General features: G+C 55.2%; 1 protein-coding gene across 2 annotated transcripts in view; it reads right to left on the bottom strand.

Annotated features, from left to right (window-relative positions):
- Window positions 1–21,699, bottom strand: part of LOC134339755 (ribosomal protein S6 kinase alpha-5-like) — a 48,122-nt gene that overhangs the window by 5,034 nt on the left and 21,389 nt on the right. The window contains exons 5-15 of one of the 2 annotated variants that reach the window (XM_063036519.1): window positions 20,224–20,331; window positions 19,568–19,651; window positions 18,566–18,669; window positions 16,553–16,703; window positions 13,884–14,045; window positions 13,616–13,741; window positions 9,388–9,521; window positions 8,937–9,030; window positions 8,328–8,498; window positions 7,610–7,801; window positions 1,939–2,098 (exon numbers count right to left, since the gene is read on the bottom strand). In XM_063036519.1, coding sequence (XP_062892589.1) covers window positions 1,939–2,098; window positions 7,610–7,801; window positions 8,328–8,498; window positions 8,937–9,030; window positions 9,388–9,521; window positions 13,616–13,741; window positions 13,884–14,045; window positions 16,553–16,703; window positions 18,566–18,669; window positions 19,568–19,651; window positions 20,224–20,331 — 1,486 coding nt within the window. The remainder of the gene's footprint in view (window positions 1–1,938; window positions 2,099–7,609; window positions 7,802–8,327; window positions 8,499–8,936; window positions 9,031–9,387; window positions 9,522–13,615; window positions 13,742–13,883; window positions 14,046–16,552; window positions 16,704–18,565; window positions 18,670–19,567; window positions 19,652–20,223; window positions 20,332–21,699) is intronic. The other variant, XM_063036520.1, reaches the window with a different exon arrangement.

Genomic DNA, 21,699 nt, shown 5'->3' with positions numbered 1-21,699 from the left:
GAAATTATAGACCAGTGAGTCTTACTTCAGTGGTTGGTAAGTTGATGGAGAAGGTCCTGAGAGGCAGGATTTATGAACATTAGGAGAGGAATATGATTAGAAATAGTCAGCATGGCTTTGTCAAGGGCAGGTCATGCCTTACGAGCCTGATTAAATTTCTTGAGGATGTGACTAAACACGTTGATGAAGGTAGAGCAGTAGATGTAGTGTACATGGATTTCAGCAAGGCATTTGATAAGGTACCCCATGCAAAGCTTATTGAGAAAGTAAGGAGGCATAGGATCCAAGGGGACATTGCTTTGTGGATCCAGAACTGGCTTGCCCACAGAAGCTAAAGTGTGGTTGTAGACAGGTCATATTCTGCATGGAGGTCGGTGACCAGTGGTGTGCCTCAGGGATCTGTTCTGGGACCCCTACTCTTTGTGATTTTTATAAATGAACTGGATGAAGAAATGGAGGGATGGGTTAATAAATTTGCTGATGACACAAAGGTTGGGGGTGTTGTGGATAGTGTGGAGGGCTGTCAGAGGTTACAGCAGGACATTGATATGATGCAAAACTGGGCTGAGAAGTGGCAGATGGAGTTCAACCCAGATAAGTGTGAGGTGGTTAATTTTGGTAGGTCAAATATGATGACAGAATATAGTATTAATGGTAAGACTCTTGGCGGTGTGGAGGATCAGAGGGATCTTGGGGTCTGAGTCCATAGGACACTCAAAGCTGCTGCAAAGGTTGACTCTGTGGTTAAGAAAGGATATGGTGCATTGGCCTTCATCAATTGTGGAATTGAATTTAGGAGCTGAGAGGTAATGTTGCAGCTATATAGGACCCTGGTCAGACCCCACTTGGAGTATTGTGCTCAGTTCTGGTCACCTCACTACAGGAAGGATGTGGAAACCATAGAAAGGGTGCAGAGGAGATTTTCAAGGATGTTGCCTGGATTGGGGAGCATGCCTTATGAGAATAGACTGAGTGAACTCGGCCTTTTCTCCTTGGAGCGACGGAGGATGAGAGGTGACCTGATAGAGGTGTACAAGATGATGAGAGGCATTGATCATGTGGATAGTCAGAGACTTTTCCTCAGGGCTGAAATGGCTCGCATGAGAGGGCACAGGTTTAAGGTGCTGGGGAGTAGGTACAGAGGAGATGTCAGGGGTAAGTTTTTTACACAGAGAGTGGTGAGTGTGTGGAATGGGCTGCCGGCAACGGTGATGGAGGCGGATACGATAGGGTCTTTTAAGAGACTTTTGGATAGGTACGTGGAGCTTGGTAAAATAGAGAGCTATGGGTAACCCAGGCTAATTTCTAAGGTAGGGACATGCTCGGCACTGCTTTGTGGGCTGAAGGGGCAGTATTGTGCTGTAGGTTTTCTCTGTTTCTAATGATTTACGAGAATGTTTCTGGGAGTGAAAGGGTCCAAGGGAGTGTTAGATGTCTGTGGGCCTGTACTGCTGGACACAAAAACGAGGGCAGCTCTTGTTGAAAGCTGTCAGATATTGAACGGCCGAGGTAGAGTGGATGTGGAGAGGATATTTCCTGTAGCGGGGGAGTCTGGGTCCAGAGGGCACAGCCTCAGAATAGAAGGATGTCCCTTTAGGACAGAGATGAGGAGGAATTTATTGAGCCAGAGGGTGATGAATCTGCGGAGGGCAAGTCATTGGGTGTATTTAAAGGGGAGGTTGATAGATTCTTGATTAGCGAAGAAAGCAGGGGAATGGGGTTGAGAGGGTTAATAAATCAGCCATGATGGAATGGCAGAACAGACTTGATGGGCCGAATAGCCTAATTCTGCTCCTCGGACTTGTTTGGTGATGTGACACCAATGGTTCAGTGTGTGTGTGTTTGTGTGTTTGTGTTTATGTATGTGTGTGCGTGCGCGCTATGACATCAGTAATCTCTCACCCCCCTCACCAACCCACCCCCCCCAACCCTTCATACCTCGCACGATGTCCTTGGCCCCCTCCGAGACGTTCTTCCACGCCTCTCCGTGGAAGGAGAAATCACCGCCCTTGATCTTCCGCATAATCTCAGCAGCGCTGGTCGATGACATTCCCTTCCGGGAGCTCTGGAAGGGGACCTGTCCCGACAACATGGTGTACTGCCGAGGGAAGGCAGAGGGCAGGGAGTGTCAGAGAGAGCAGGCCGGAGGGGGAGGGACTGGTCCAGTGTGGGCCCGGGACAGCCCCCAGTAACACACATTTCCCCCCCCACCCCCGGGAGATTAACTTGTCTGAGGGAAGGCCAAGCTCTGAGAGGGGGAGCTTTGGAGGGAGCATCACCGTGGGGAGGGGGGCAGTGAGGAGGGAGCGCTGTGCTGCAGGACCACAAGACATAGGAGAAGAATTAGGCCATTTGGCCCATCGAGTCTGCTCTATCATTCAATCATGGCTGATCCATTTTCCCCTCTCAGCCCCAATCTCCTGCTTTGTCATCACAATCCCATCACGCCCAGACTAATCAAGAATCTATCAACCTCTGCCTTAAATATACTTAAAGACTTGGCCTCCACAGTCGCCTGTGGCAACGAATTCCACAGATTCGCCACTCTCTGGCTAAATTAATTCCTCCTCATCTCCGCTCTAAAAGGATGCCCCTCTGTTCTGAGGCTGTGTCCTCTGGTCTTAGACTCTCCCACCATGGGAAACATCCTCTCCGCACCCATGCTATCAAGGCCTTTCACTATTCGATGGGTTTCAATGAGGTCACCCCCTCATTCTTCTGAATTCTCGTGAATACAGACCCAGAGCCATCAAATGCTCTTCACACGACAAGCCGTTCAATCTTGGAATCATTTTTGAGAAGCTCTTTTGAACCCTCTCCAGTTTCAGCATATCCTTTAAGATAAGGGGCCCCAAACCTGCTCGCAATACTCCAAGCGAGGCCTCACCAGCGCTTTATAAAGTCTCAGCATTACATCCTTGCTTTTATATTCTAGTCCTCTTGAAATGAATGCTAACATTGCATTTGCCTTCCTCACCACCAACTCAACCTGCAAATTAACCTTTAGAGAATCCTGCACAAGGACTCCCAAGTCCCTTCGCACCTCAGTTTTTTGTATTTTCTCTCCACTTAGAAAATTATCAACCCTTTCATTTCTTCTACTAAAGTGCATGACCATACAGTTCCCGACTCTGTAGTCAGTCTGCGATTCTTTGCCCAATCTCCTAATCTGTCTAAATCCTTCTATAGTCTCTCTACTTCCTCAAAACTACCTGCCCCTCCACCTACCTTCACGGTTTTGTCACCTTGCCTTTAGAATATTTCTTCCTCTTTGGGATGTATATATCCTGCACCTTCCGAATTGCTTCCAGAAATTCCAGCCATTGCTGCTCTGCCGTCATCCCTGCCAGTGTTCTTTTCCAGTCAGTTCTGGCCAGCTCCTCTCTGATGCCTCTTTAATTCCCTTTACTCCACTCTAATACAGATACATCAAACTTTAGCTTCTCCTTCTCAAATTTCAGGGTGAATTCGATCATATTATGATCACTTCCCCCTAAGGGTTATTTTACCTTAAGCACTCTAATCAATTCTGGTTCATATGCAACACCCAGTCCAGAATAACCGATGCTGTAGTGGGCTCAACCATGAGCTGCTCTAAAAAGCCACCTGGTACTCGCTCTAGAAATTCCCTCTCCTGGGATCCAGCATCAACCTGATTTCCCCAATCTACCTGCGTACTGAAATCCCCCACGACTATTGTAACATTGCCCTTTGGAATCCATTTTCTATCTCCCCTTGTAATTTGTAGGCCACATCCTTACTACTGTTTGGGGGTCTGTATACAACTCCCATCAGGGTCTTTTTACCCTTCTAGTTCCTTAGCTCTATCCACAATGATTCAACACCTTCTGACCCGATATCACCTCTTTCCAATGATTTGATTTCATTTTTTACCAACAGAGCCACGACGCCCCCTCTGCCTTCCCGCCTGTCTTTTCGATGTAATGTGTAACCTTGGACATTAAGCTCCCAGCTATAATCTTCTTTCAGCAATGATTCAGTGATGTCTACAACATCACACCTGCCAATCTGCAACTGTGCTACAAGTTCACCAACCTTATTCCATGTACTGCGCACTTTCAAATTCAACACCTTTTGCCCTGTATTCTCCCTTTTTGATTTTATCCACCTTTTACGTTACAACTCACCCTGCTGACTGCAATTTGGCCTCTCCTCACTACACACTGCCTCTGTTTGTAAACCAGCTCCCTCACCTTCAGCGCTATCATCCGCCTTTCCCACGATACTTCTTGCTTTGGAAAACTAGGCACTCAGGACGCTAGTCTCACCAGGCTCAACTGTTCGATCCTTAACTTTGTCCGAGGGGCGGTGAGGAGGGCGAGTCGCGGTGCAGGAGGGAGTACCTCGGGAAGGAAGGGGAGGGGGCTTCCCACAGCGGGAAGGGCCGGGAGGGAGCTCTAGGCTGCAGAAGGGACAGTGAGGGAGCTCGGCACCAAGGGAGGGGCAGTGAGGGGAGAACACTGCTCTCTGGAAGGGGTGCGAGGGAAGGAGCTCCGCGCTGCGGGAGTGAAGGTGAGGGAGCTCATCACAGCGGCAGAGGCAGCGAGGGAGTTCCGGGCTGCAGGGGGAGGCGAGGAAGGAGGAACGCAGCACTGTGTGGGGGGAGTGGAGAGGAACACGTCACTGTACGAGGGCTGGAGAGGGAGCTCCACACTGTCAAGATAAAACTTATCTACTCTGACCCCTTGTTCATTGCTGAACAATAGCTGGAGACCCAGGACCCAGATCTTATTAGGGAGCTTAATGTAAAGGAACCCTTAGGAGGCAGTGATTATACTATGATTGAATTTACACTGCAATTTGAGAGGGAGAAGCATAAATCACGTGTATCCGTATTGCAATGGAATAAAGGGAATTCCAGAGGCATGAGAGAAGATGTTGCCCAGGTGGATCCCAGCTGAGTAGAGTTGGCTGAAGTTTCTGGGAATAGTTCACAAGGTGCAGGATAGATATGTCCCACAGAGGAAGAAGTTCTCAAGTAGCAGGGGTAGGCAACTGTGGCTGACAAAGGAAGTTAAGGACTGTATTAAAAGCCAAGGAAAGGGGCATATAAGATAGCAAAAGTGAGTGGGAAGTTGGATGATTGGGAAGCTTTTAAAATCCAACAGAAGGCAACCAAAAAAACTATAAGAAGGAACAAGATGAAAATATGAGGGCAAACTAGCCAATAATATAAAGCAGGAATCTAGAAGTTTTTTCAGTTATATACAGAGTGAAAAGGAAGTGAGAGTTGACATTGGACCACTGGAAAATGATGCTTGTGAGGTAGCAATGGGGGACGAAGAAATGGCAGATGAACTAACTGGGTACTTTGCATCTGTATTCACCGTGGAAGACACTAGCAGTGTGCCAGGGGTCCGTGAGTGTCAGGGAGCAGGAGTGAGAGCCATTCCTCTTCCAAAGGAAAAAGTGCGAGGCAAACTCAAAGGTCTTTAGGTGGATAAGTCACCTGGACCAGATGGACTACATCCCAGAGTCCTGGGAGAGGTTGCTGAAGAGATAACAGATGTATTGGTTATGACCTTTCAAGAATCACTTGATTCTGGCATGATCCCAGAGGAATGGAAGATTGCAAATGTCACTCCACACTCTAAGAAGGGAGGAAAGCAAAAAAAAAAAAGGAAATTATAGTCCAGTTAGCATAACCTCAGTGGTTGGGAAAGTGTTGGAGTCTATTGTTAAGGATGAGGTTTTGAGGTACTTGGAGACTAATGATAAAATAAGTCAACGTCAGCATGGTTTCTGTAAAGGAAAAACCTTGCCTGACAAATCTGTTGGAGTTCTTTGAGGAAGTAACAAGCAGGGTGGACAAAGGAGAGGCAGTGGATGTCATTTACTTGGATTTTCAGAAAGCATTTGATAAGGTGCCACGCATGAGGCTTTTAACAAGATAAAATCCCATGGAATTACAGGAAGACACTGGTATGGATAGCAGAATGGCTGACAGGCAGGAGGCAGCGAGTGGGAATAAAAGGGGCCTTTTCTGGTTAGTTGCCAGTGACTAGTGGTGTTCCTCAGGGGTCAGTATTGGGACCACTGCTTTTCACATTGTTTGTCAGTGATTTGGATAGTGGAACTGATGGCTCTGTGGCAAAGTTTGCAGATGATATGGAGATAGGTGGAGGGGTGGTAGTGTTGAGGAAGCAATGCGATTGCAGCTGGACTTAGACAAATTGGAAGAATAGGTAAAAAAAAAGTGGCAGATGGAATACAGTGTTGGGAAATATACGATAATGCATTTTAGTAAAAGGAACAAAAGTGCGGACTATTATCTAAATGGGGAGAAGGTTCAAACATCAGAGGTGCAGAGGGATTTAGGAGTCCTCATGCAAGACTCCCAGAAGATTAATTTACAGGTCGAGTCTGTGGTAAAGAAGGCAAATGCAATGTTGGCATTTATTTCAAGGGGAATAGAATATAAAAACAAGGAGATAATGCTGAGCCTTTATAAGACACTAATCAAGCCACAGTTGGAGTATTGTCTACAGTTTTAGGCCCCGTATCTCAGAAAGGATGTGTTGTCATTGGAAAGAGTCCAGAGGAGGTTCACGAGGATGATTCGGGGAATGAAGGGGTTAACATGTTTGGAGCATTTGGCAGCTTTGGGCCTGTACTCACTGGAGTTTAGAGGAATGCAGTGGGGATCTCATTGAAACCTACCGAATGTTGAAAGGACGAGATAGGCTGGATGTGGAGAGGAAGTTTCCTATGGTGGGGGTATCCAGAACTGGAGCGCACAGCCTCACAATTGAGGGGTGACCCTTTAAAATAGAGGTAAGAAGGAATTTTTTTTTTGCACCAGAGAGTAGTGAATCTGTGGAACGCTCTGCCACAGACTGCAGTGGAGGCCAAGTCCGTGGGTATATTTAAGGCAGAAGTTGATTGTTTCCTGATCGGTCGGGGAATCAAAGGATGTGGCGAGAAGGCAGGTGTATGAGGTTGAGTGGGATCCGGGATCAGCCATGATGGAATGGTGGAGCAGACTCGATGGGCTGAATGACCTGATTCTGCTCTTATGTCTTAGGGTAACATTGGTCTCCAACGACATCGCACTCTCCCGGGGTCAGACACAGAGTGAAGCTCCCTCCACACCGTCCCATCACACACTCCCGGGGTCAGACACAGAGTGAAGCTCCCTCCACACCGTCCCATCACACACTCCCGGGGTCAGACACAGAGTGAAGCTCCCTCCACACCGTCCCATCACACACTCCCGGGGTCAGACACAGAGTGAAGCTCCCTCCACACCGTCCCATCACACACTCCCGGGGTCAGACACAGAGTGAAGCTCCCTCTGCACTGTCCCATCACACACTCCCGGGGTCAGACACAGAGTGAAGCTCCCTCCACACTGTCCCATCACACACTCCCGGGGTCAGACACAGAGTGAAACTCCCTCCACACCGTCCCATCACACACTCCCGGGGTCAGACACAGAGTGAAGCTCCCTCTACACCGTCCCATCACACACTTCCGGGGTCAGACACAGAGTGAAACTCCCTCTATACCGTCCCATCACACACTCCCGGGGTCAGACCCAGAGTGAAGCTCCCTCCACACTGTTCCCAAATGGTCTCTGCACACTCACCAGGATGACCCCCAGGCTCCAGAGGTCACAGGACTCGTCATAGCCGTCTTGTTTGAGAAGCTCGGGTGCTGCGTACTCGAGGGTGAAGCAGGGCGTCTGCAGGGGCTGACTGTCGGGCTGTCGGACACGAGCGAAACCGAAGTCGATGATTTTGATCGGGGCGTTGTCTGTCTCATCGGCAAACAGCAGGTTCTGCGGTGGGGGATGCAGAGGTCAGCGTGGGGCCCTTCCCCCACCCCTCATCTCTTATGAAAATGTTTGCCCTCCCCCCAACACCTACAATCCCGCCTCAGAATCTCGGTGCCCCGCTTGGCAAGGGTCAGGGTTCGAATATTTAGGGTCGGGAGCAGAGGTGAGAGGTCGACGAGCTGTTTGAAGTAAAGGTTGGAGGTTAAAAGCTGTGGGAGAGCAGGGGAAGGGTGTCAAAGGTCAAAGAGTTGGCACAGGTCAAAAGAGCTAGGGTTGGGAGTTAGGGTCAGAGGTCAGGAGCAGAAGACAGAGGTCAGGTAACCGAAGTCAGGAGCAGGCTGGGGAAATAGGATTGGGAGTACAGGTTAGAGATCGCGAAGCTGGGGTCTGAGGTTGGGAGTGAAGATCAGAAGTCGCCACTGCTGGAGTCTGAGATCGTTGGCTGTAATGGGGGTGTGTCAGGTCAGAGGTTAGAGGCAGAGGGCAGGGGTTGGAGGTCAGAGGACGAGGTCGCTGGTGAGAGGCCTACCTCAGGCTTCAGGTCGCGGTGCACCACGCCAGCATCGTGCATGTGGCTGACAGCCGACACCAGGCTCCTCATGGTCTGACTGGCCTCCAGCTCGCTGAAGTGCTTCCGGCGGCGGATGCGTTCGAGCAGCTCGCCTCCCCGCAGCAACTCCATCACCAGGAACGTGTGGAACTGAGGGCAGAGGGCACTGGGTCAGGGGTCAGGGGTCAGCGACGGCGCCCTCGCCCACCCATGGCTGACCCGCTACCCAACCCTGTGTCAGCCCGCTGGCGGCCGGCCTGGTCTCCTCCCCGAGCACAAGGGAAGGTTTCACACCATGGACAGTAGCACAGTGCTTGGGCCAGGGTTCAAACACCCCACAGCGCCCTCCGCCCTCAAGGTCAGGGGTCACTGGCAGCCAAATGCATGTTTGCCACCCCAAATACTTGGTGACTGAGAGCCAATCACACGCTCCCCAACTCCGGGGTCAAGGGTCACCTAAAGGCAATCACGTTTTCACCCCTTAGGGTCAGAGGTCATTGGGACCCACCAACACATTCCTGATCCTCAGGGTCAAAGGTCACTCTGTCTCTCTTGTTCTCTTCTCCAGTAGGCCCAGCGGGCACTAACCTGGTCCTGGAAGACCTCGGCGAGTTTGACGATGTTGGGGTGACCCTCGCACAGCTTCAGGGCGCCGATCTCCTGCTGAATGTGTCCCTCCATCCTGCCACACAGACCGGAAGCAGCGGAGTTAGGGCGGAGGTCAGCAGGCCAGAGAGCGGCAAGGTGGGATCGGGTCAAAGGTCGGAGGTCAAAGAGCTGGGGGGTTACGTCAAACATCGGAGGGTGACAGGCTGGGGTCAGGGCAGAGGGCGACGAGCCAGGGTTACAGCAAAGAGCCAGAGACGGGGATCAGTTGGAAAAACCCTCCAGAATGGGTGGAGGTTGTGAAGGTCCCGGTGGGCCGGAGGGAAGGGGAATTGCTGAGTGTCGCAGGAGAGGGCGTGGCGACCCGGAAGCTCTGGGATCAGAGGCCCGGATGGACGCTGGGGAACAGAGGGCCCTAGCCCTCCCTCCTCACCTCCTGCTGACGATCTTGACGGCGAACTCCTGGCCATTCAACTTGCTGCGACACTTGCGGCAGATGGAGAAGCTGCCCGTCCCCAGTGGCTCCGTCCTCATGTCCAGCTCGTAGTGCTGGAAGAAGGGAGAGTCCTGCCGGAGAATTGGAGACACAGTCACCGGCCTGGGGGCAATGGCATCCTCTCCCCCCTGACCCACCAGTCCCACTCCCCAAACGCCCCGCGTCACCATCGGGGAGAGGGAACTATAACGAAGAGATTCAAATAGCAGCCATGGTGACGACACCGGACAAAAAATTCTTCCGAAAGTGCTGCTTCCTCGGAAATTATCTTTGTGTATGATAGATCGCTTGAAGCTGAACGCGAATCTAATTTCAGACTACTTGTATCACGTAGGAATTTAGAGAAACAAGAAATTTACTTTTATTGACTATAACGTGCTGACGTTTTGCAATAATTCAACTCTTGCTAAAAATGGTTTCTTGATGATTTTCAGTGTCTGAGGCTTCTTGCTTAAGTGTCCAACAATAATCAGCCATCATCGATGGATTCCAGTTGCCCTGATACCGTTTCTCCGTGACCGCGATGTCCCGGTGAATCCTTTCACCGTGCTCGTCACTGATAGCGTCAAGATTTGCGGGGAAGAAGTCAAAATGGGAAGGCAGAAAATGAATCTTTAGTGACATGTTGCACTTCATGGTTTTGTGTGCTTGAAACGTGTTCTCAACCAGCTACACGTAGTTTGGTGCTCTGCAGTTGCCAAGAAAAGTTTCAACAACATCCTTGAATGCCTTCCATGTGATTTTCTCCGGTCCCACCAGAAGTTCTTCGAATTGCCTGTCATTAATGACTTGTTTAATTTGTGGACCAACAAAACTGCCTTCCTAAAGTCTTTGCATCAGTAATTCTGGGAAATATCTGTCTCAAATATCGAATTCCCTCACGGAAATTTATAGCTGTTCTAAAACCTGTCCCGCCCTGCCTAAGCATGCCTCGATGAGATAGAAAACTTTCTAGTTCACGTTGTGGGCAACATTTTAATTGACTCGAATTATTGATTGAATTGCAAATATAGCCGATTTTTTTTTTAAATGGTGCGTGACGGGAAATTTCATGGTGATTTTCAAGATCCATAAAAAACACCCAGAAGTATTCAGGAAGCAAAATCTTCGTTGTCTAGTGTTATTGATGGAAACAGGCCATTTGGCCCATCTAACCAATGCCAGCCAAGACCATCTGCCTGCCATAATGTCTTGTAACATTATTAATGTGACTGCCTCAACCACTTCCACAGATTCACCTCCCTTGTGGAGGAAATTATAACGTCCTGGGTTCCTGTTATATCCCTCCCCGGGGGAGGGGGGAGGGTGAGGGAGAAGCAGGGCGAGGGGGTGATTTTGAATCCGGCCGCCCCTTGCGCGCTTCCCGTCCGTGCTGGGCTGAGTGTCGGGCTAACGACTCGGACTAATGAAAAACAGACAAAATGCTATAAAAAAAACACGGCACGAAAGATTGGGGTGAATGGGGAGGAGGTGCCGGGAGGAGAGGGGTGTGATTAGTGGGGGTGGGGACAAAAGGGGGGTGGTTAGTGTGGGAGTGGGGACAGAAGGAGAGGGGGGTAGTTAGTGGGGGGTGGGGACGGAAGGAGAGGGGAGTGGTTAGTGGGGGGTGGGGATGGAAGGAGAGGGGGGTGGGTAGTAGGGTGGGGATGGAAGGAGAGGGGGTGGGTAGTGGGGTGGGGACAGAAGGGGAGGTGGGTGGTTAGTGGGGTGGGGACGGAAGGAGAGGGGGTGGTTAGTGGGGGTGGGGATGGAAGGAGAGGGGGTGGGTAGTGGGGTGGGGACAGGAAGGGGAGGTGGGTGGTTAGTGGGGTGGGGACGGAGGGAGAGGGGGGTGGTTATTGGGGGTGGGGACGGAAGGAGAGGGGGGTGGGTAGTGGGGTGGGGATGGAAGGAGAGGGGGTGGGTAGTGGGGTGGGGACAGGAAGGGGAGGTGGGTGGTTAGTGGGGTGGGGACGGAAGGAGAGGGGGGTGGTTATTGGGGGTGGGGACGGAAGGAGAGGGGGGTGGGTAGTGGGGTGGGGATGGAAGGAGAGGGGTGTGGTTAGTGGGGGTGGGGATGGAAGGAGAGGGGGGTGGTTAGTGGGGTGGGGACGGAAGGAGAGGGGGGTGGGTAGTAGGGTGGGGATGGAAGGAGAGGGGGGGTGGGTAATGGGGTGGGGACGGAAGGAGAGGGGTGTGGTTAGTGGGGGTGGGGATGGAAGGAGAGGGGGGTGGGTAGTAGGGTGGGGATGGAAGGAGAGGGGGGTGGGTAGTGGGGGTGGGGATGGAAGGAGAGGGGGGTGGGTAATGGGGTGGGGACGGAAGGAGAGGGGGGTGGGTAATGGGGTGGGGACGGAAGGAGAGGGGGGTGGGTAATGGGGTGGGGACGGAAGGAGAGGGGGGGTGGTTATTGGGGGTGGGGACGGAAGGAGAGGGGGTGGGTAATGGGGTGGGGATGGAAGGAGAGGGGGGTGGGTAGTGGGGTGGGGATGGAAGGAGAGGGGGGTGGGTAATGGGGTGGGGACGGAAGGAGAGGGGGGTGGGTAGTGGGGTGGGGACGGAAGGAGAGGGGGTGGGTAATGGGGTGGGGATGGAAGGAGAGGGGGGTGGGTAGTGGGGTGGGGATGGAAGGAGAGGGGGGTGGGTAATGGGGTGGGGACGGAAGGAGAGGGGGTGGGTAATGGGGTGGGGACGGAAGGAGAGGGGGTGGGTAATGGGGTGGGGATGGAAGGAGAGGGGGGTGGGTAGTGGGGTGGGGACGGAAGGAGAGGGGGGTGGGTAATGGGGTGGGGACGGAAGGAGAGGGGGTGGGTAATGGGGTGGGGACGGAAGGAGAGGGGGTGGGTAATGGGGGTGGGGACAGAAGGGGAGGTGGGTTGTTAGTGGGGTGGGGACGGAAGGAGAGGGGGTAGTAGGGTGGGGATGGAAGGAGAGGGGGGTGGGTAATGGGGTGGGGACGGAAGGAGAGGGGGTGGGTTATTGGGGGTGGGGATGGAAGGAGAGGGGGGTGGGTAATGGGGTGGGGATGGAAGGAGAGGGGGGTGGGTAATGGGGTGGGGATGGAAGGAGAGGGGGGTGGGTAATGGGGTGGGGACGGAAGGAGAGGGGGTGGGTAATGGGGTGGGGATGGAAGGAGAGGGGGTGGGTAATGGGGTGGGGATGGAAGGAGAGGGGGGTGGTTATTGGGGTGGGGACAGAAGGGGAGGTGGGTGGTTAGTGGGGTGGGGACGGAAGGAGGGGGGGGTGGTTATTGGGGTGGGGACAGAAGGGGAGGGGGGTGGGTAGTGGGGTGGGGACGGAAGGAGAGGGGGGGTGGTTATTGGGGGTGGGGACGGAAGGAGAGGGGGGTGGGTAATGGGGTGGGGATGGAAGGAGAGGGGGTGGGTAATGGGGTGGGGACGGAAGGAGAGGGGGGTGGTTATTGGGGGTGGGGACGGAAGGAGAGGGGGGTGGGTAGTGGGGTGGGGACGGAAGGAGAGGGGGGGTGGTTATTGGGGGTGGGGACGGAAGGAGAGGGGGGTGGGTAATGGGGTGGGGATGGAAGGAGAGGGGGTGGGTAATGGGGTGGGGACGGAAGGAGAGGGGGGTGGGTAATGGGGTGGGGATGGAAGGAGAGGGGGTGGGTAATGGGGTGGGGACGGAAGGAGAGGGGGGTGGTTATTGGGGGTGGGGACGGAAGGAGAGGGGTGGTGGTTAGTGGGGTGGGGACGGAAGGAGAGGGGGGGTGGTTATTGGGGGTGGGGATGGAAGGAGAGGGGGGTGGGTAATGGGGTGGGGACGGAAGGAGAGGGGGTGGGTAATGGGGTGGGGACGGAAGGAGAGGGGGGTGGTTATTGGGGGTGGGGATGGAAGGAGAGGGGGTGGGTAATGGGGTGGGGACGGAAGGAGAGGGGGGTGGTTATTGGGGGTGGGGATGGAAGGAGAGGGGGTGGGTAATGGGGTGGGGATGGAAGGAGAGGGGGTGGTTATTGGGGGTGGGGACAGAAGGAGAGGGGGTGGGTAATGGGGTGGGGATGGAAGGAGAGGGGGTGGTTATTGGGGGTGGGGATGGAAGGAGAGGGGGGTGGGTAATGGGGTGGGGATGGAAGGAGAGGGGGTGGGTAGTGGGAGGGACAGGAGGGGATTTGGTAGTGGGGGTGGGGACAGGAGGAGGGTGGTTCGTGGGGGGTGTGGGGAGGTTTATTACCTTGCTCATGGCGCTCCGAGCAACCGCCATGGGGTCGGGACCCTCGGCTCTCAGCTGCATCTCCAGGGGCTCGGACATCACGGCGTTGCGGTCGAACAGGACCGAGGGGGCGATAAACGAATAACCCTGGTGTGGGGGGGTGGGGAAGGGGGTGAGAGCAGAGTGAGAATCTCTCCCAAAATGGCAGCCGTTCGCACCCCGCCCGCCCCACCCCACCCCCGGCGCCGGGAGGGGGCAGTCCCACGTCCCCCCGGCAGTTCAGACCGACCTGGAAGATGCGGTCGCCGCTGTGGGGCACGCTGGCCGGAGAGTAGGTGGGGTCCATCTCCGTGAACTCCTCGGCAAAGTTGCCCACGTCCATCTCGCTGCGGATGACGGGTTTGAAGGGCGCTGGGATCTTCTTGGCCAGCAGGTCATCCCAGTTCAGGCCCTGTAAGAGAGAGGCCACTCAGCTGCCTGCCTTACTCGTCGACTGGGGCGGGGGGGGTGACAACAGGAACACGCAGTGTGGGTAGAGCGGCGTCGCGGCCCCAGAGACCTGGGATCGATGAGTGCGTGTGTGTGTCTGATCTCCCACCCGGCGGTCCCCCAGATGCCTTCAGCCCCGTCAAACACAATTGCAGCAGGGCTTAGACAAGTGGGAAGAATGGGCGAAAAAGGAACAATAGTCCGGACTATTATCTAAATGGGGAGAAGGTTCAAACATCAGAGGTGCAGAGGGACTTAGGAGTCCTCATGCAAGACTCCCAGAAGGTTAATTTACAGGCTGAGTCTGTGGTAAAGAAGGCAAATGCAATGTTGACATATATTTCAAGGGGAATAGAGTATAAAAGCAAGGAGATAATGCTGAGCCTTTATAAGACACTAGTCAGGCCTCACTTGGAGTATGGTCAACAGTTTTGTGCCCCATATCTCAGAAAGGATGTGTTGTCATTGGAGAGAGTCCAGAGGAGGTTCAAGAGGATGATTCTGGAAATGAAAGGGTTAACATGTGAGGAGCGTTTGGCAGTTTTAGGCCTGTACTCGCTGGAATTTAGAAGAATGAGGGGGAGGATCTCATTGAAACCTACCGAATGTTGAAAGGACAAGATAGGGTGGATGTGGAGAGGATCTTTCCTGTGGTGAGGGTATCCAGAACTGGAGGGCACAGCCTCAGAACTGAGGGGGTGACCTTTTAGAACAGAGGTAAGGAGGAATTTCCTTAGCCGGTGAGTAGTGAGTCCGTGGAATACTCTACCACAGGGTGCGGTGGAAGCCAAGTCCGTGGGTATATTTAAGGCGAGGGCTGATATTTTCCTGGTCAGTCGGGGCATCAAAGGACGTGGCGAGAATTCAGGTGTATGGGGTTGAGTGGGGTCCGGGGTCAGCCATGATCAGACTCGATGGGCCTAATTCTGCACCTATGCCTGATCTGCAGAGAGGAATAAACAGTCGACGTTTCAGGCTGAAATCTTTCCTCAGGACTGGAGAGGAGGGGGGATGGAGCAGAAGGTGACAGGTGAGACCAGGTGAGGGGGAAAGGTGGGTGGGAGGGGCATTTGATGCCCCTCGCCCTGTCCTCAGTGGAATTCAGAAGGCTGAGGGGAGCATCTTATCGAAACCACCCGGATGCTGAGCGACTCAGAGAGCGTTAACGTGGAGAGGATGCTTCCTACAGTGGGGGTGCCTAGGACCAGAGGGCATAGCCTCAGAAGACAAAAACAGAGACGACGAGGAATTTCTTTAGCCAGAGGGTGGTGAATCTGTGGAATTCACTGCCACAGACGGACGTGGAGGCCAAGTCATCGGGAGTCTTTAAAGCGCCGTTTAGCAAGGGCGTCAAAGGTTACGGGGGGAAGGGGGGGTTGAGAGGGATAGCAAGTCAGTCATGATGGAACGATGGGCTGAATGGCCTAATTCTGCTCCTACATCTCATGGCCTTGTGGACTTGCTGTCATTGTGTTGTTCTGCCGAGCATTGTGGGTACGCCACGGGGGTTCTGGAACGTGTGGCGTCAGTCGTTGGCTGCCCCCACCACATCGTGACAGGCTTCGATGTTCACGAGATAAATAAGTGAACGGGAATCAGAATTTCTTTGACAACCAGCACTCGGAGGGAGCTGAAACAAACCCCCCCCCCCCCGCCCCCTAGCTCCATGCTGTCACCTTCCGGCACCTCGTCGGCCTCCACCTAGCAACCAACCAGCACCTTGACCAATCAACGGCATCGAAATCAGGTCAATTCAGAGCCAAGCCTCGATTACAGGCGGTCCCACCCCTCCCCTTCCTCGATAGATCCTCTCGCGGAACGGTGCTCCCTCAGCGGCTCCTCCCAAGGTCTGGCCCCTCCCGCCGACCAGCCCCCCCCCAGTGGCCACTCAAGTGGAGCTGCTGTCCCTCAACGACCCCTCGCACGGAGCACCGTTCCCTCAATGGCCCCCCTCCCACCGAGCTACTCTCCCTCAACCGCCCCTCGCACGAAGCGGGCCTCCCTCAGTGATCCTTTGCATGGAGCGGCTCTCCAAGAATGGTCCCACACATGGAGCGGGCCTCCCTCAGCGAGCCTTTTCATGGAGCGGCTCTCCCAGAATGGTCCCACACATGGAGCGGGCCTCCCTCAGCGATCCTTCACACAGAGCGGCTCCCTCAGCACCACCACACCCACGCCAATCCTTTGGCACCCTCTCCTCCCCCCCCCCCGGCAGCACATCTCACTTCCTGACAGTTCGCTCCAAGATCTTTACGCGATCTCACTGTAGTCTACATGAGCTGAGGCGGGATCTGCACGGGGTGTCCACAACCTCCCGAGGTTTCTGTACCAGACGAAGCCTTCACTTTCCAATCTGCAGCTGCGTGACCTACCCAGGCCTCCGATTACGCCCGATCCCTGCCCATTCAGAGCCCGACCCCCTACGTCCAGCACCCAGAGGGAGAGGGAGAGGGGGGGAGAGGGTCCTACCCTGAAGAAGGGATGCCGTTTGATCTCCAGGGTGCCCTTGGGACCAGAGCCCAGCCTCTTCTTTGGGTCCTTGATGAGCAGCTTCTGGATCAGGTCTCGGCAGACCGAGCTCACCTCCGGGGGCAGCGGTGGGTCAGCCTGCAGGATCCGTCTGCAGAGAGAACACGGGTCAGACGCAGAGAGAAGCTCCCTCACACCGTCCCATCACACACAGAATGAAGCTCCCTCCACACCGTCCCATCACACACTCCCGGGGTCAGACACAGAGTGAAACTCCCTCCACACCGTCCCATCACACACTCCCGGGGTCAGACACAGAGTGAAACTCCCTCCACACCGTCCCATCACACACTCTCGGGGTCAGACACAGAGTGAAGCTCCCTCCACACCGTCCCATCACACACTCCCGGGGTCAGGCACAGAGTGAAGCTCCCTCCACACCGTCCCATCACACATTCCCGGGGTTAGGCACAGAGTGAATCTCCCTCCACACCGTCCCATCACACACTCCAGGGGTCAGGCACAGAGAGAAACTCCCTCCACACCGTCCCATCACACACTCCCGGGGTCAGGCACAGAGTGAAGCTCCCTCTACACCGTCCCATCACACACTCCCGGGGTCAGGCACAGAGAGAAACTCCCTCCACACCGTCCCATCACACACTCCCGGGGTCAGGCACAGAGTGAAGCTCCCTCCACACCGTCCCATCACACACTCCCGGGGTCAGGCACAGAGAGAAGAGAGAGGCTCCCTCCACACCGTCCCATCAGACACACCCGGGGTCAGACACAGAGTGAAGCTCCCTCCACACCGTCCCATCACACACTCCCGGGGTCAGGCACAGAGAGAAGCTCCCTCCACACCATCCCATCATACACTCCCGGGGTCAGACACAGAGTGAAGCTCCCTCCACACCGTCCCATCACACACTCCCGGGGTCAGGCACAGAGTGAAGCTCCCTCCACACCGTCCCATCACACACTCCCGGGGTCAGGCACAGAGTGAAGCTCCCTCCACACCGTCCCATCACACACTCCCGGGGTCAGGCACAGAGCGAAGCTCCCTCCACACCGTCCCATCACACACTCCCGGGGTCAGACACAGAGCGAAGCTCCCTCCACACCGTCCCATCACACACTCCCGGGGTCAGTCACAGAGAGAAGCTCCCTCCACACCGTCCCATCACACACTCTCGGGGTCAGACACAGAGCGAAGCTCCCTCCACACCGTCCCATCACACACTCCCGGGGTCAGACACAGAGTGAAGCTCCCTCCACACCGTCCCATCACACACTCCCGGGGTCAGGCACAGAGTGAAGCTCCCTCACACCGTCCCATCACACACTCCCGGGGTCAGGCACAGAGCGAAGCTCCCTCCACACCGTCCCATCACACACTCCCGGGGTCAGGCACAGAGCGAAGCTCCCTCCACACCGTCCCATCACACACTCCCGGGGTCAGACACAGAGCGAAGCTCCCTCCACACCGTCCCATCACACACTCCCGGGGTCAGTCACAGAGAGAAGCTCCCTCCACACCGTCCCATCACACACTCTCGGGGTCAGACACAGAGCGAAGCTCCCTCCACACCGTCCCATCACACACTCCCGGGGTCAGGCACAGAGAGAAACTCCCTCCACACCGTCCCATCACACACTCCCGGGGTCAGACACAGAGTGAAGCTCCCTCCACACTGCCGTAAACGACCATAGTTTCTGGTGTTCCTGCTGAAATCGCGGGTTGCCGGTCCCCCTCCCAGCTCAGGAGGAACGCTGGCCCCTGCGGATTCCCCTCCTGGTCTCATGCCGTCCCAACTCCGACTCGTATCGCTGTCCTCCTCCGTCAGTCCGTCCAGATCCCAACAGCTCCTTCCCCAAAGGAGTGCCCCCCTCCCGAACCCCCACCTACTCAAGGGGCAGTCAGGGTCACGCAGGCTTCATCAGTGACCCTAACAGTCGCTGATCTTCGCGCGGGACTGGGCGCCGGCTGCCGGACGGTGATCGGGCACCCACCTGGACACCTCCCCCTGGCTGTTCTTCTCCCCCTCCAGGGTGAACGGTGACGCTCCCGTCAGCAGCTCGAACATCAGGATCCCCAGGCTCCACCAATCGACTGACTGTGGGCACAGGGGGAGAGAGGTCAGCGCCGAGAGAGGGCGAGGGGGCAGATAGGTCATCGGCTGAGAGCAAACGGGAGAGAGGTCACCGCTGAGAGAGGGCGAGGGGGCAGAGAGGTCACCGGCTGAGAGCAAATGGGGGAGGGGGTGAGAGGTCACTGGCTGAGAGTGAATGTGGGAGAGGGGGTGGAGGGGGTCGGGGCAGAGAGAGAGAGAGAGAGAGATTGAGGAAGGTCTGGGGAGAGATTTAGAGGGGTCGGCGCAGATATAGGGAAGGGGAGGAAAGAGAGGAGGGGTGAAAGAGGGGAGGAATGGGGCAGAGATGGAAATGGAGAGGGGAAGGGGATGGGTGAGGGTTGGAGGGGAAAAGTGGCAGAGAGAGGAAATCGTGAGGGGAAGGGGACAGAGAGAGGGAGGAATGGAGGGAGTAAAAAGAGGACAGAGAGAGGAACGGAGAGGGAAAGTGGCAAAGAGAGGGACTAGGGAGGGGAGGGGGCAGACAGAGGGTGGAGGAGAGGGGAGAGGGAGACAGAGGGGGGAGAGAAAGGGTGAGAGACAGAGGGAAAAGGAAAGAGTGAGGGAAGAAAGGGAGGGGAGAAGGGGCGGAAGATAGGAAGGGGAGGGGGGAGAAGGGAAGGGGAGGGGGAGGGGAGAGAAGAGGAGGGAGGGCAGGGAGAGAGGAGAAGGAAAGGAAGGGAGAGGGGAGAGGGAAGGAGATGATGGGTAAGGGGGAGGGACGAGAGGAGGGGAGAGCGGATGTAAGGGGAGCGAGGGAAGGAAGGAGCCGGTGGTGTTGGAGGTAGGAGGGGGGAGAGGGAACCGGAGAGAGCTGCAGGGTGGGACAGGAGGTGCGCGGAGGGAGGGAACGGCGGGGTCCTGGGGCCGGGAACTGACTCACCATCCCGTGGCCTGACCTGCTTCCCCTGATTATCTCCGGTGCCATGTACTCGATTGTCCCGCAGAACGAGAAGGTTCGCTCCGCCTGCCGGGTGAGAAGGCAGTCCGTCACCTCTCCCCTCCGGGGAGGGAAAATACGCCCACCCCCCCGTCCCCCTCCTCCTCCGAAACCTCGGCCCAAATCACCTCCCCCAACCCATCCTGTCATTCCCCTCCCTCGCCCTACCTCCCTGCTCCAGGCTGTGGGAGGGGCGGCGAGGAGGGAGCTCCACAACGTGGAAGGGAGCTCCACAATGCAGGGGAGATGGCATCTCCAACAGGACTTCCACCCAAACCCCAATCTGGCCCCAAAGGAATTTCTTCGCGACGTCCCAGGGAAAATCCCTCGACAGGTGCTACCGAAACGAGACCCCTACCCCCCACCCTGCCCTTAGCAACGTTGTGGGATCTCCCTGTGCCCAGACGGACCCAAGACGGCCCACCACCCATCCAACACGCTTCGCCCACTGTCCTGGGACGTCCCAGCGCACCGTTTGAAACGTTAGCGATCGTTTCTCGGCCGCCGCCAAGCAGAGGAATCCCAAACCGTCCACTCCTACCCTTGTCCTCCTCGGCCCGGGCGAGGGACTCCACCCTCCCCCGACCCAGGGGACCCACCTCGTTCCCGACGAACTCCTTGCTGAGGCCGAAGTCGGTCAGCACCACGTGCCCCTCGCTGTCCAGCAGGATGTTCTCCAGCTTCACGTCCCTGTAAACAATTCCCAGCTGTGGGAGGAGACTTCGTACAAAATTACGTCGAACAAACGCGGTGCCAGAGCGTGTCCTTCCTGCTGGGACGAGCCGTCCTCGCTGACCTCCTGCCACATAGTTTATTTTCTCTTTCCTCCCTCTCTCTCCGTCTCTCTCTAAACCTCCCACTCTCTCTCTCTGACTCTGTTTCTATCTGTCTCTCCATCTTCTCTCTCTCCCGTCCCTCTCTGTCTTCCTCTCTATCTCTCTCTTTCTCTGTCCCCCTCTCTCTATCCCTGTCTCTCTCTCTCTGTCCCAGTCGCTCTCTTTCCCTCTTTATCTCTGTCTCTCTCTCTTTCTCTGTCCCCTTCTCTCTCTATCCCTGTCTCTCTCTCTCTGTCCCAGTCTCTCTCTTTTCCCTCTGTCTGTCTGTCTGTCTCTCTCTCTCCTCCATTCATTTCACTCTAAGTAGGAGCAGGTGTAGGCCGCTCAGCCCCTTGCTACTATCCCACCAAGTCATAGACTACCCGGCCTCTCAATGCTACGCTGCCCACCCCACGATTGATCTTCCTGCGCCTCATCCCACCCCCCCACCGTCCGTTCTGCATCCCCCCCCAAATCTTTCAAAACTTTATCCCCCTCCATCGTTCCACCCCACCCCTCCCCCGTGGCCCACCCTCAGGAGCAGCGAGTTCCGGGATTAACCAGTCGATCAAGGACGAGTTTTAAATAAACCTTTTCAAATCGCGGACACCCTTCACCAACAGAGAGAGAAAACTTAGGCCGTTCGGCCTGTCAATCATGGGATCGCACCCTCACTGATTTTATTTTCAACCCCAGTCTCCCCGTTATCTTTGATCCCCCTGACCAATCAAGAATTTACCGAACCCTACCTCAGATATACCCAACGACTTGGCCTCTACAGCCGCCTGTGGCAAACAAAAAGTCCACAGTCTCCCCCCCCCCCACCCCACTGTAGGAAACACCCTCTTCACGTCCATTCTATCCAGGTCTTTCAATATTCAATAGTTTTCAGTGAGACTCCACCCCCCCCAACCCCAACTCCATCTTGTACAGGCCCCAAAGTGGGCCCCGCACGTTAACCCTTTCATTCCCTCAATCGTTCTTGTGAACCTCCGGGGCCATCGCATCTTTCCTCAGATATGGGGCCCAAAACTTCTCATAATTCCCTGAGGAGAAGTGCCACCTCCCCTCTCCTTCTCCGGCGCCACTGGATAATCCTGATAAGACCCCCCTCTTCCCACAAAATTTCTCCCTGGCACCATGTCTCCTAAAGTACCCACAATTCCTGGCTCAGCCCATAGCTCCAATAGAGGGGTTTCACACACACTTGGCATGCTGGGATATATTGGCAGCCATTGCAGCCTTTTGTGGCAATAAATC

Source organism: Mobula hypostoma, chromosome 30, assembly GCF_963921235.1.
Source record: "Mobula hypostoma chromosome 30, sMobHyp1.1, whole genome shotgun sequence".
Classification (NCBI taxonomy): Eukaryota; Metazoa; Chordata; class Chondrichthyes; order Myliobatiformes; family Myliobatidae; genus Mobula; species Mobula hypostoma.
The sequence above is the reverse complement of the archived record's forward strand: the minus strand, read 5'-3'. Positions and strand labels throughout refer to the sequence as shown.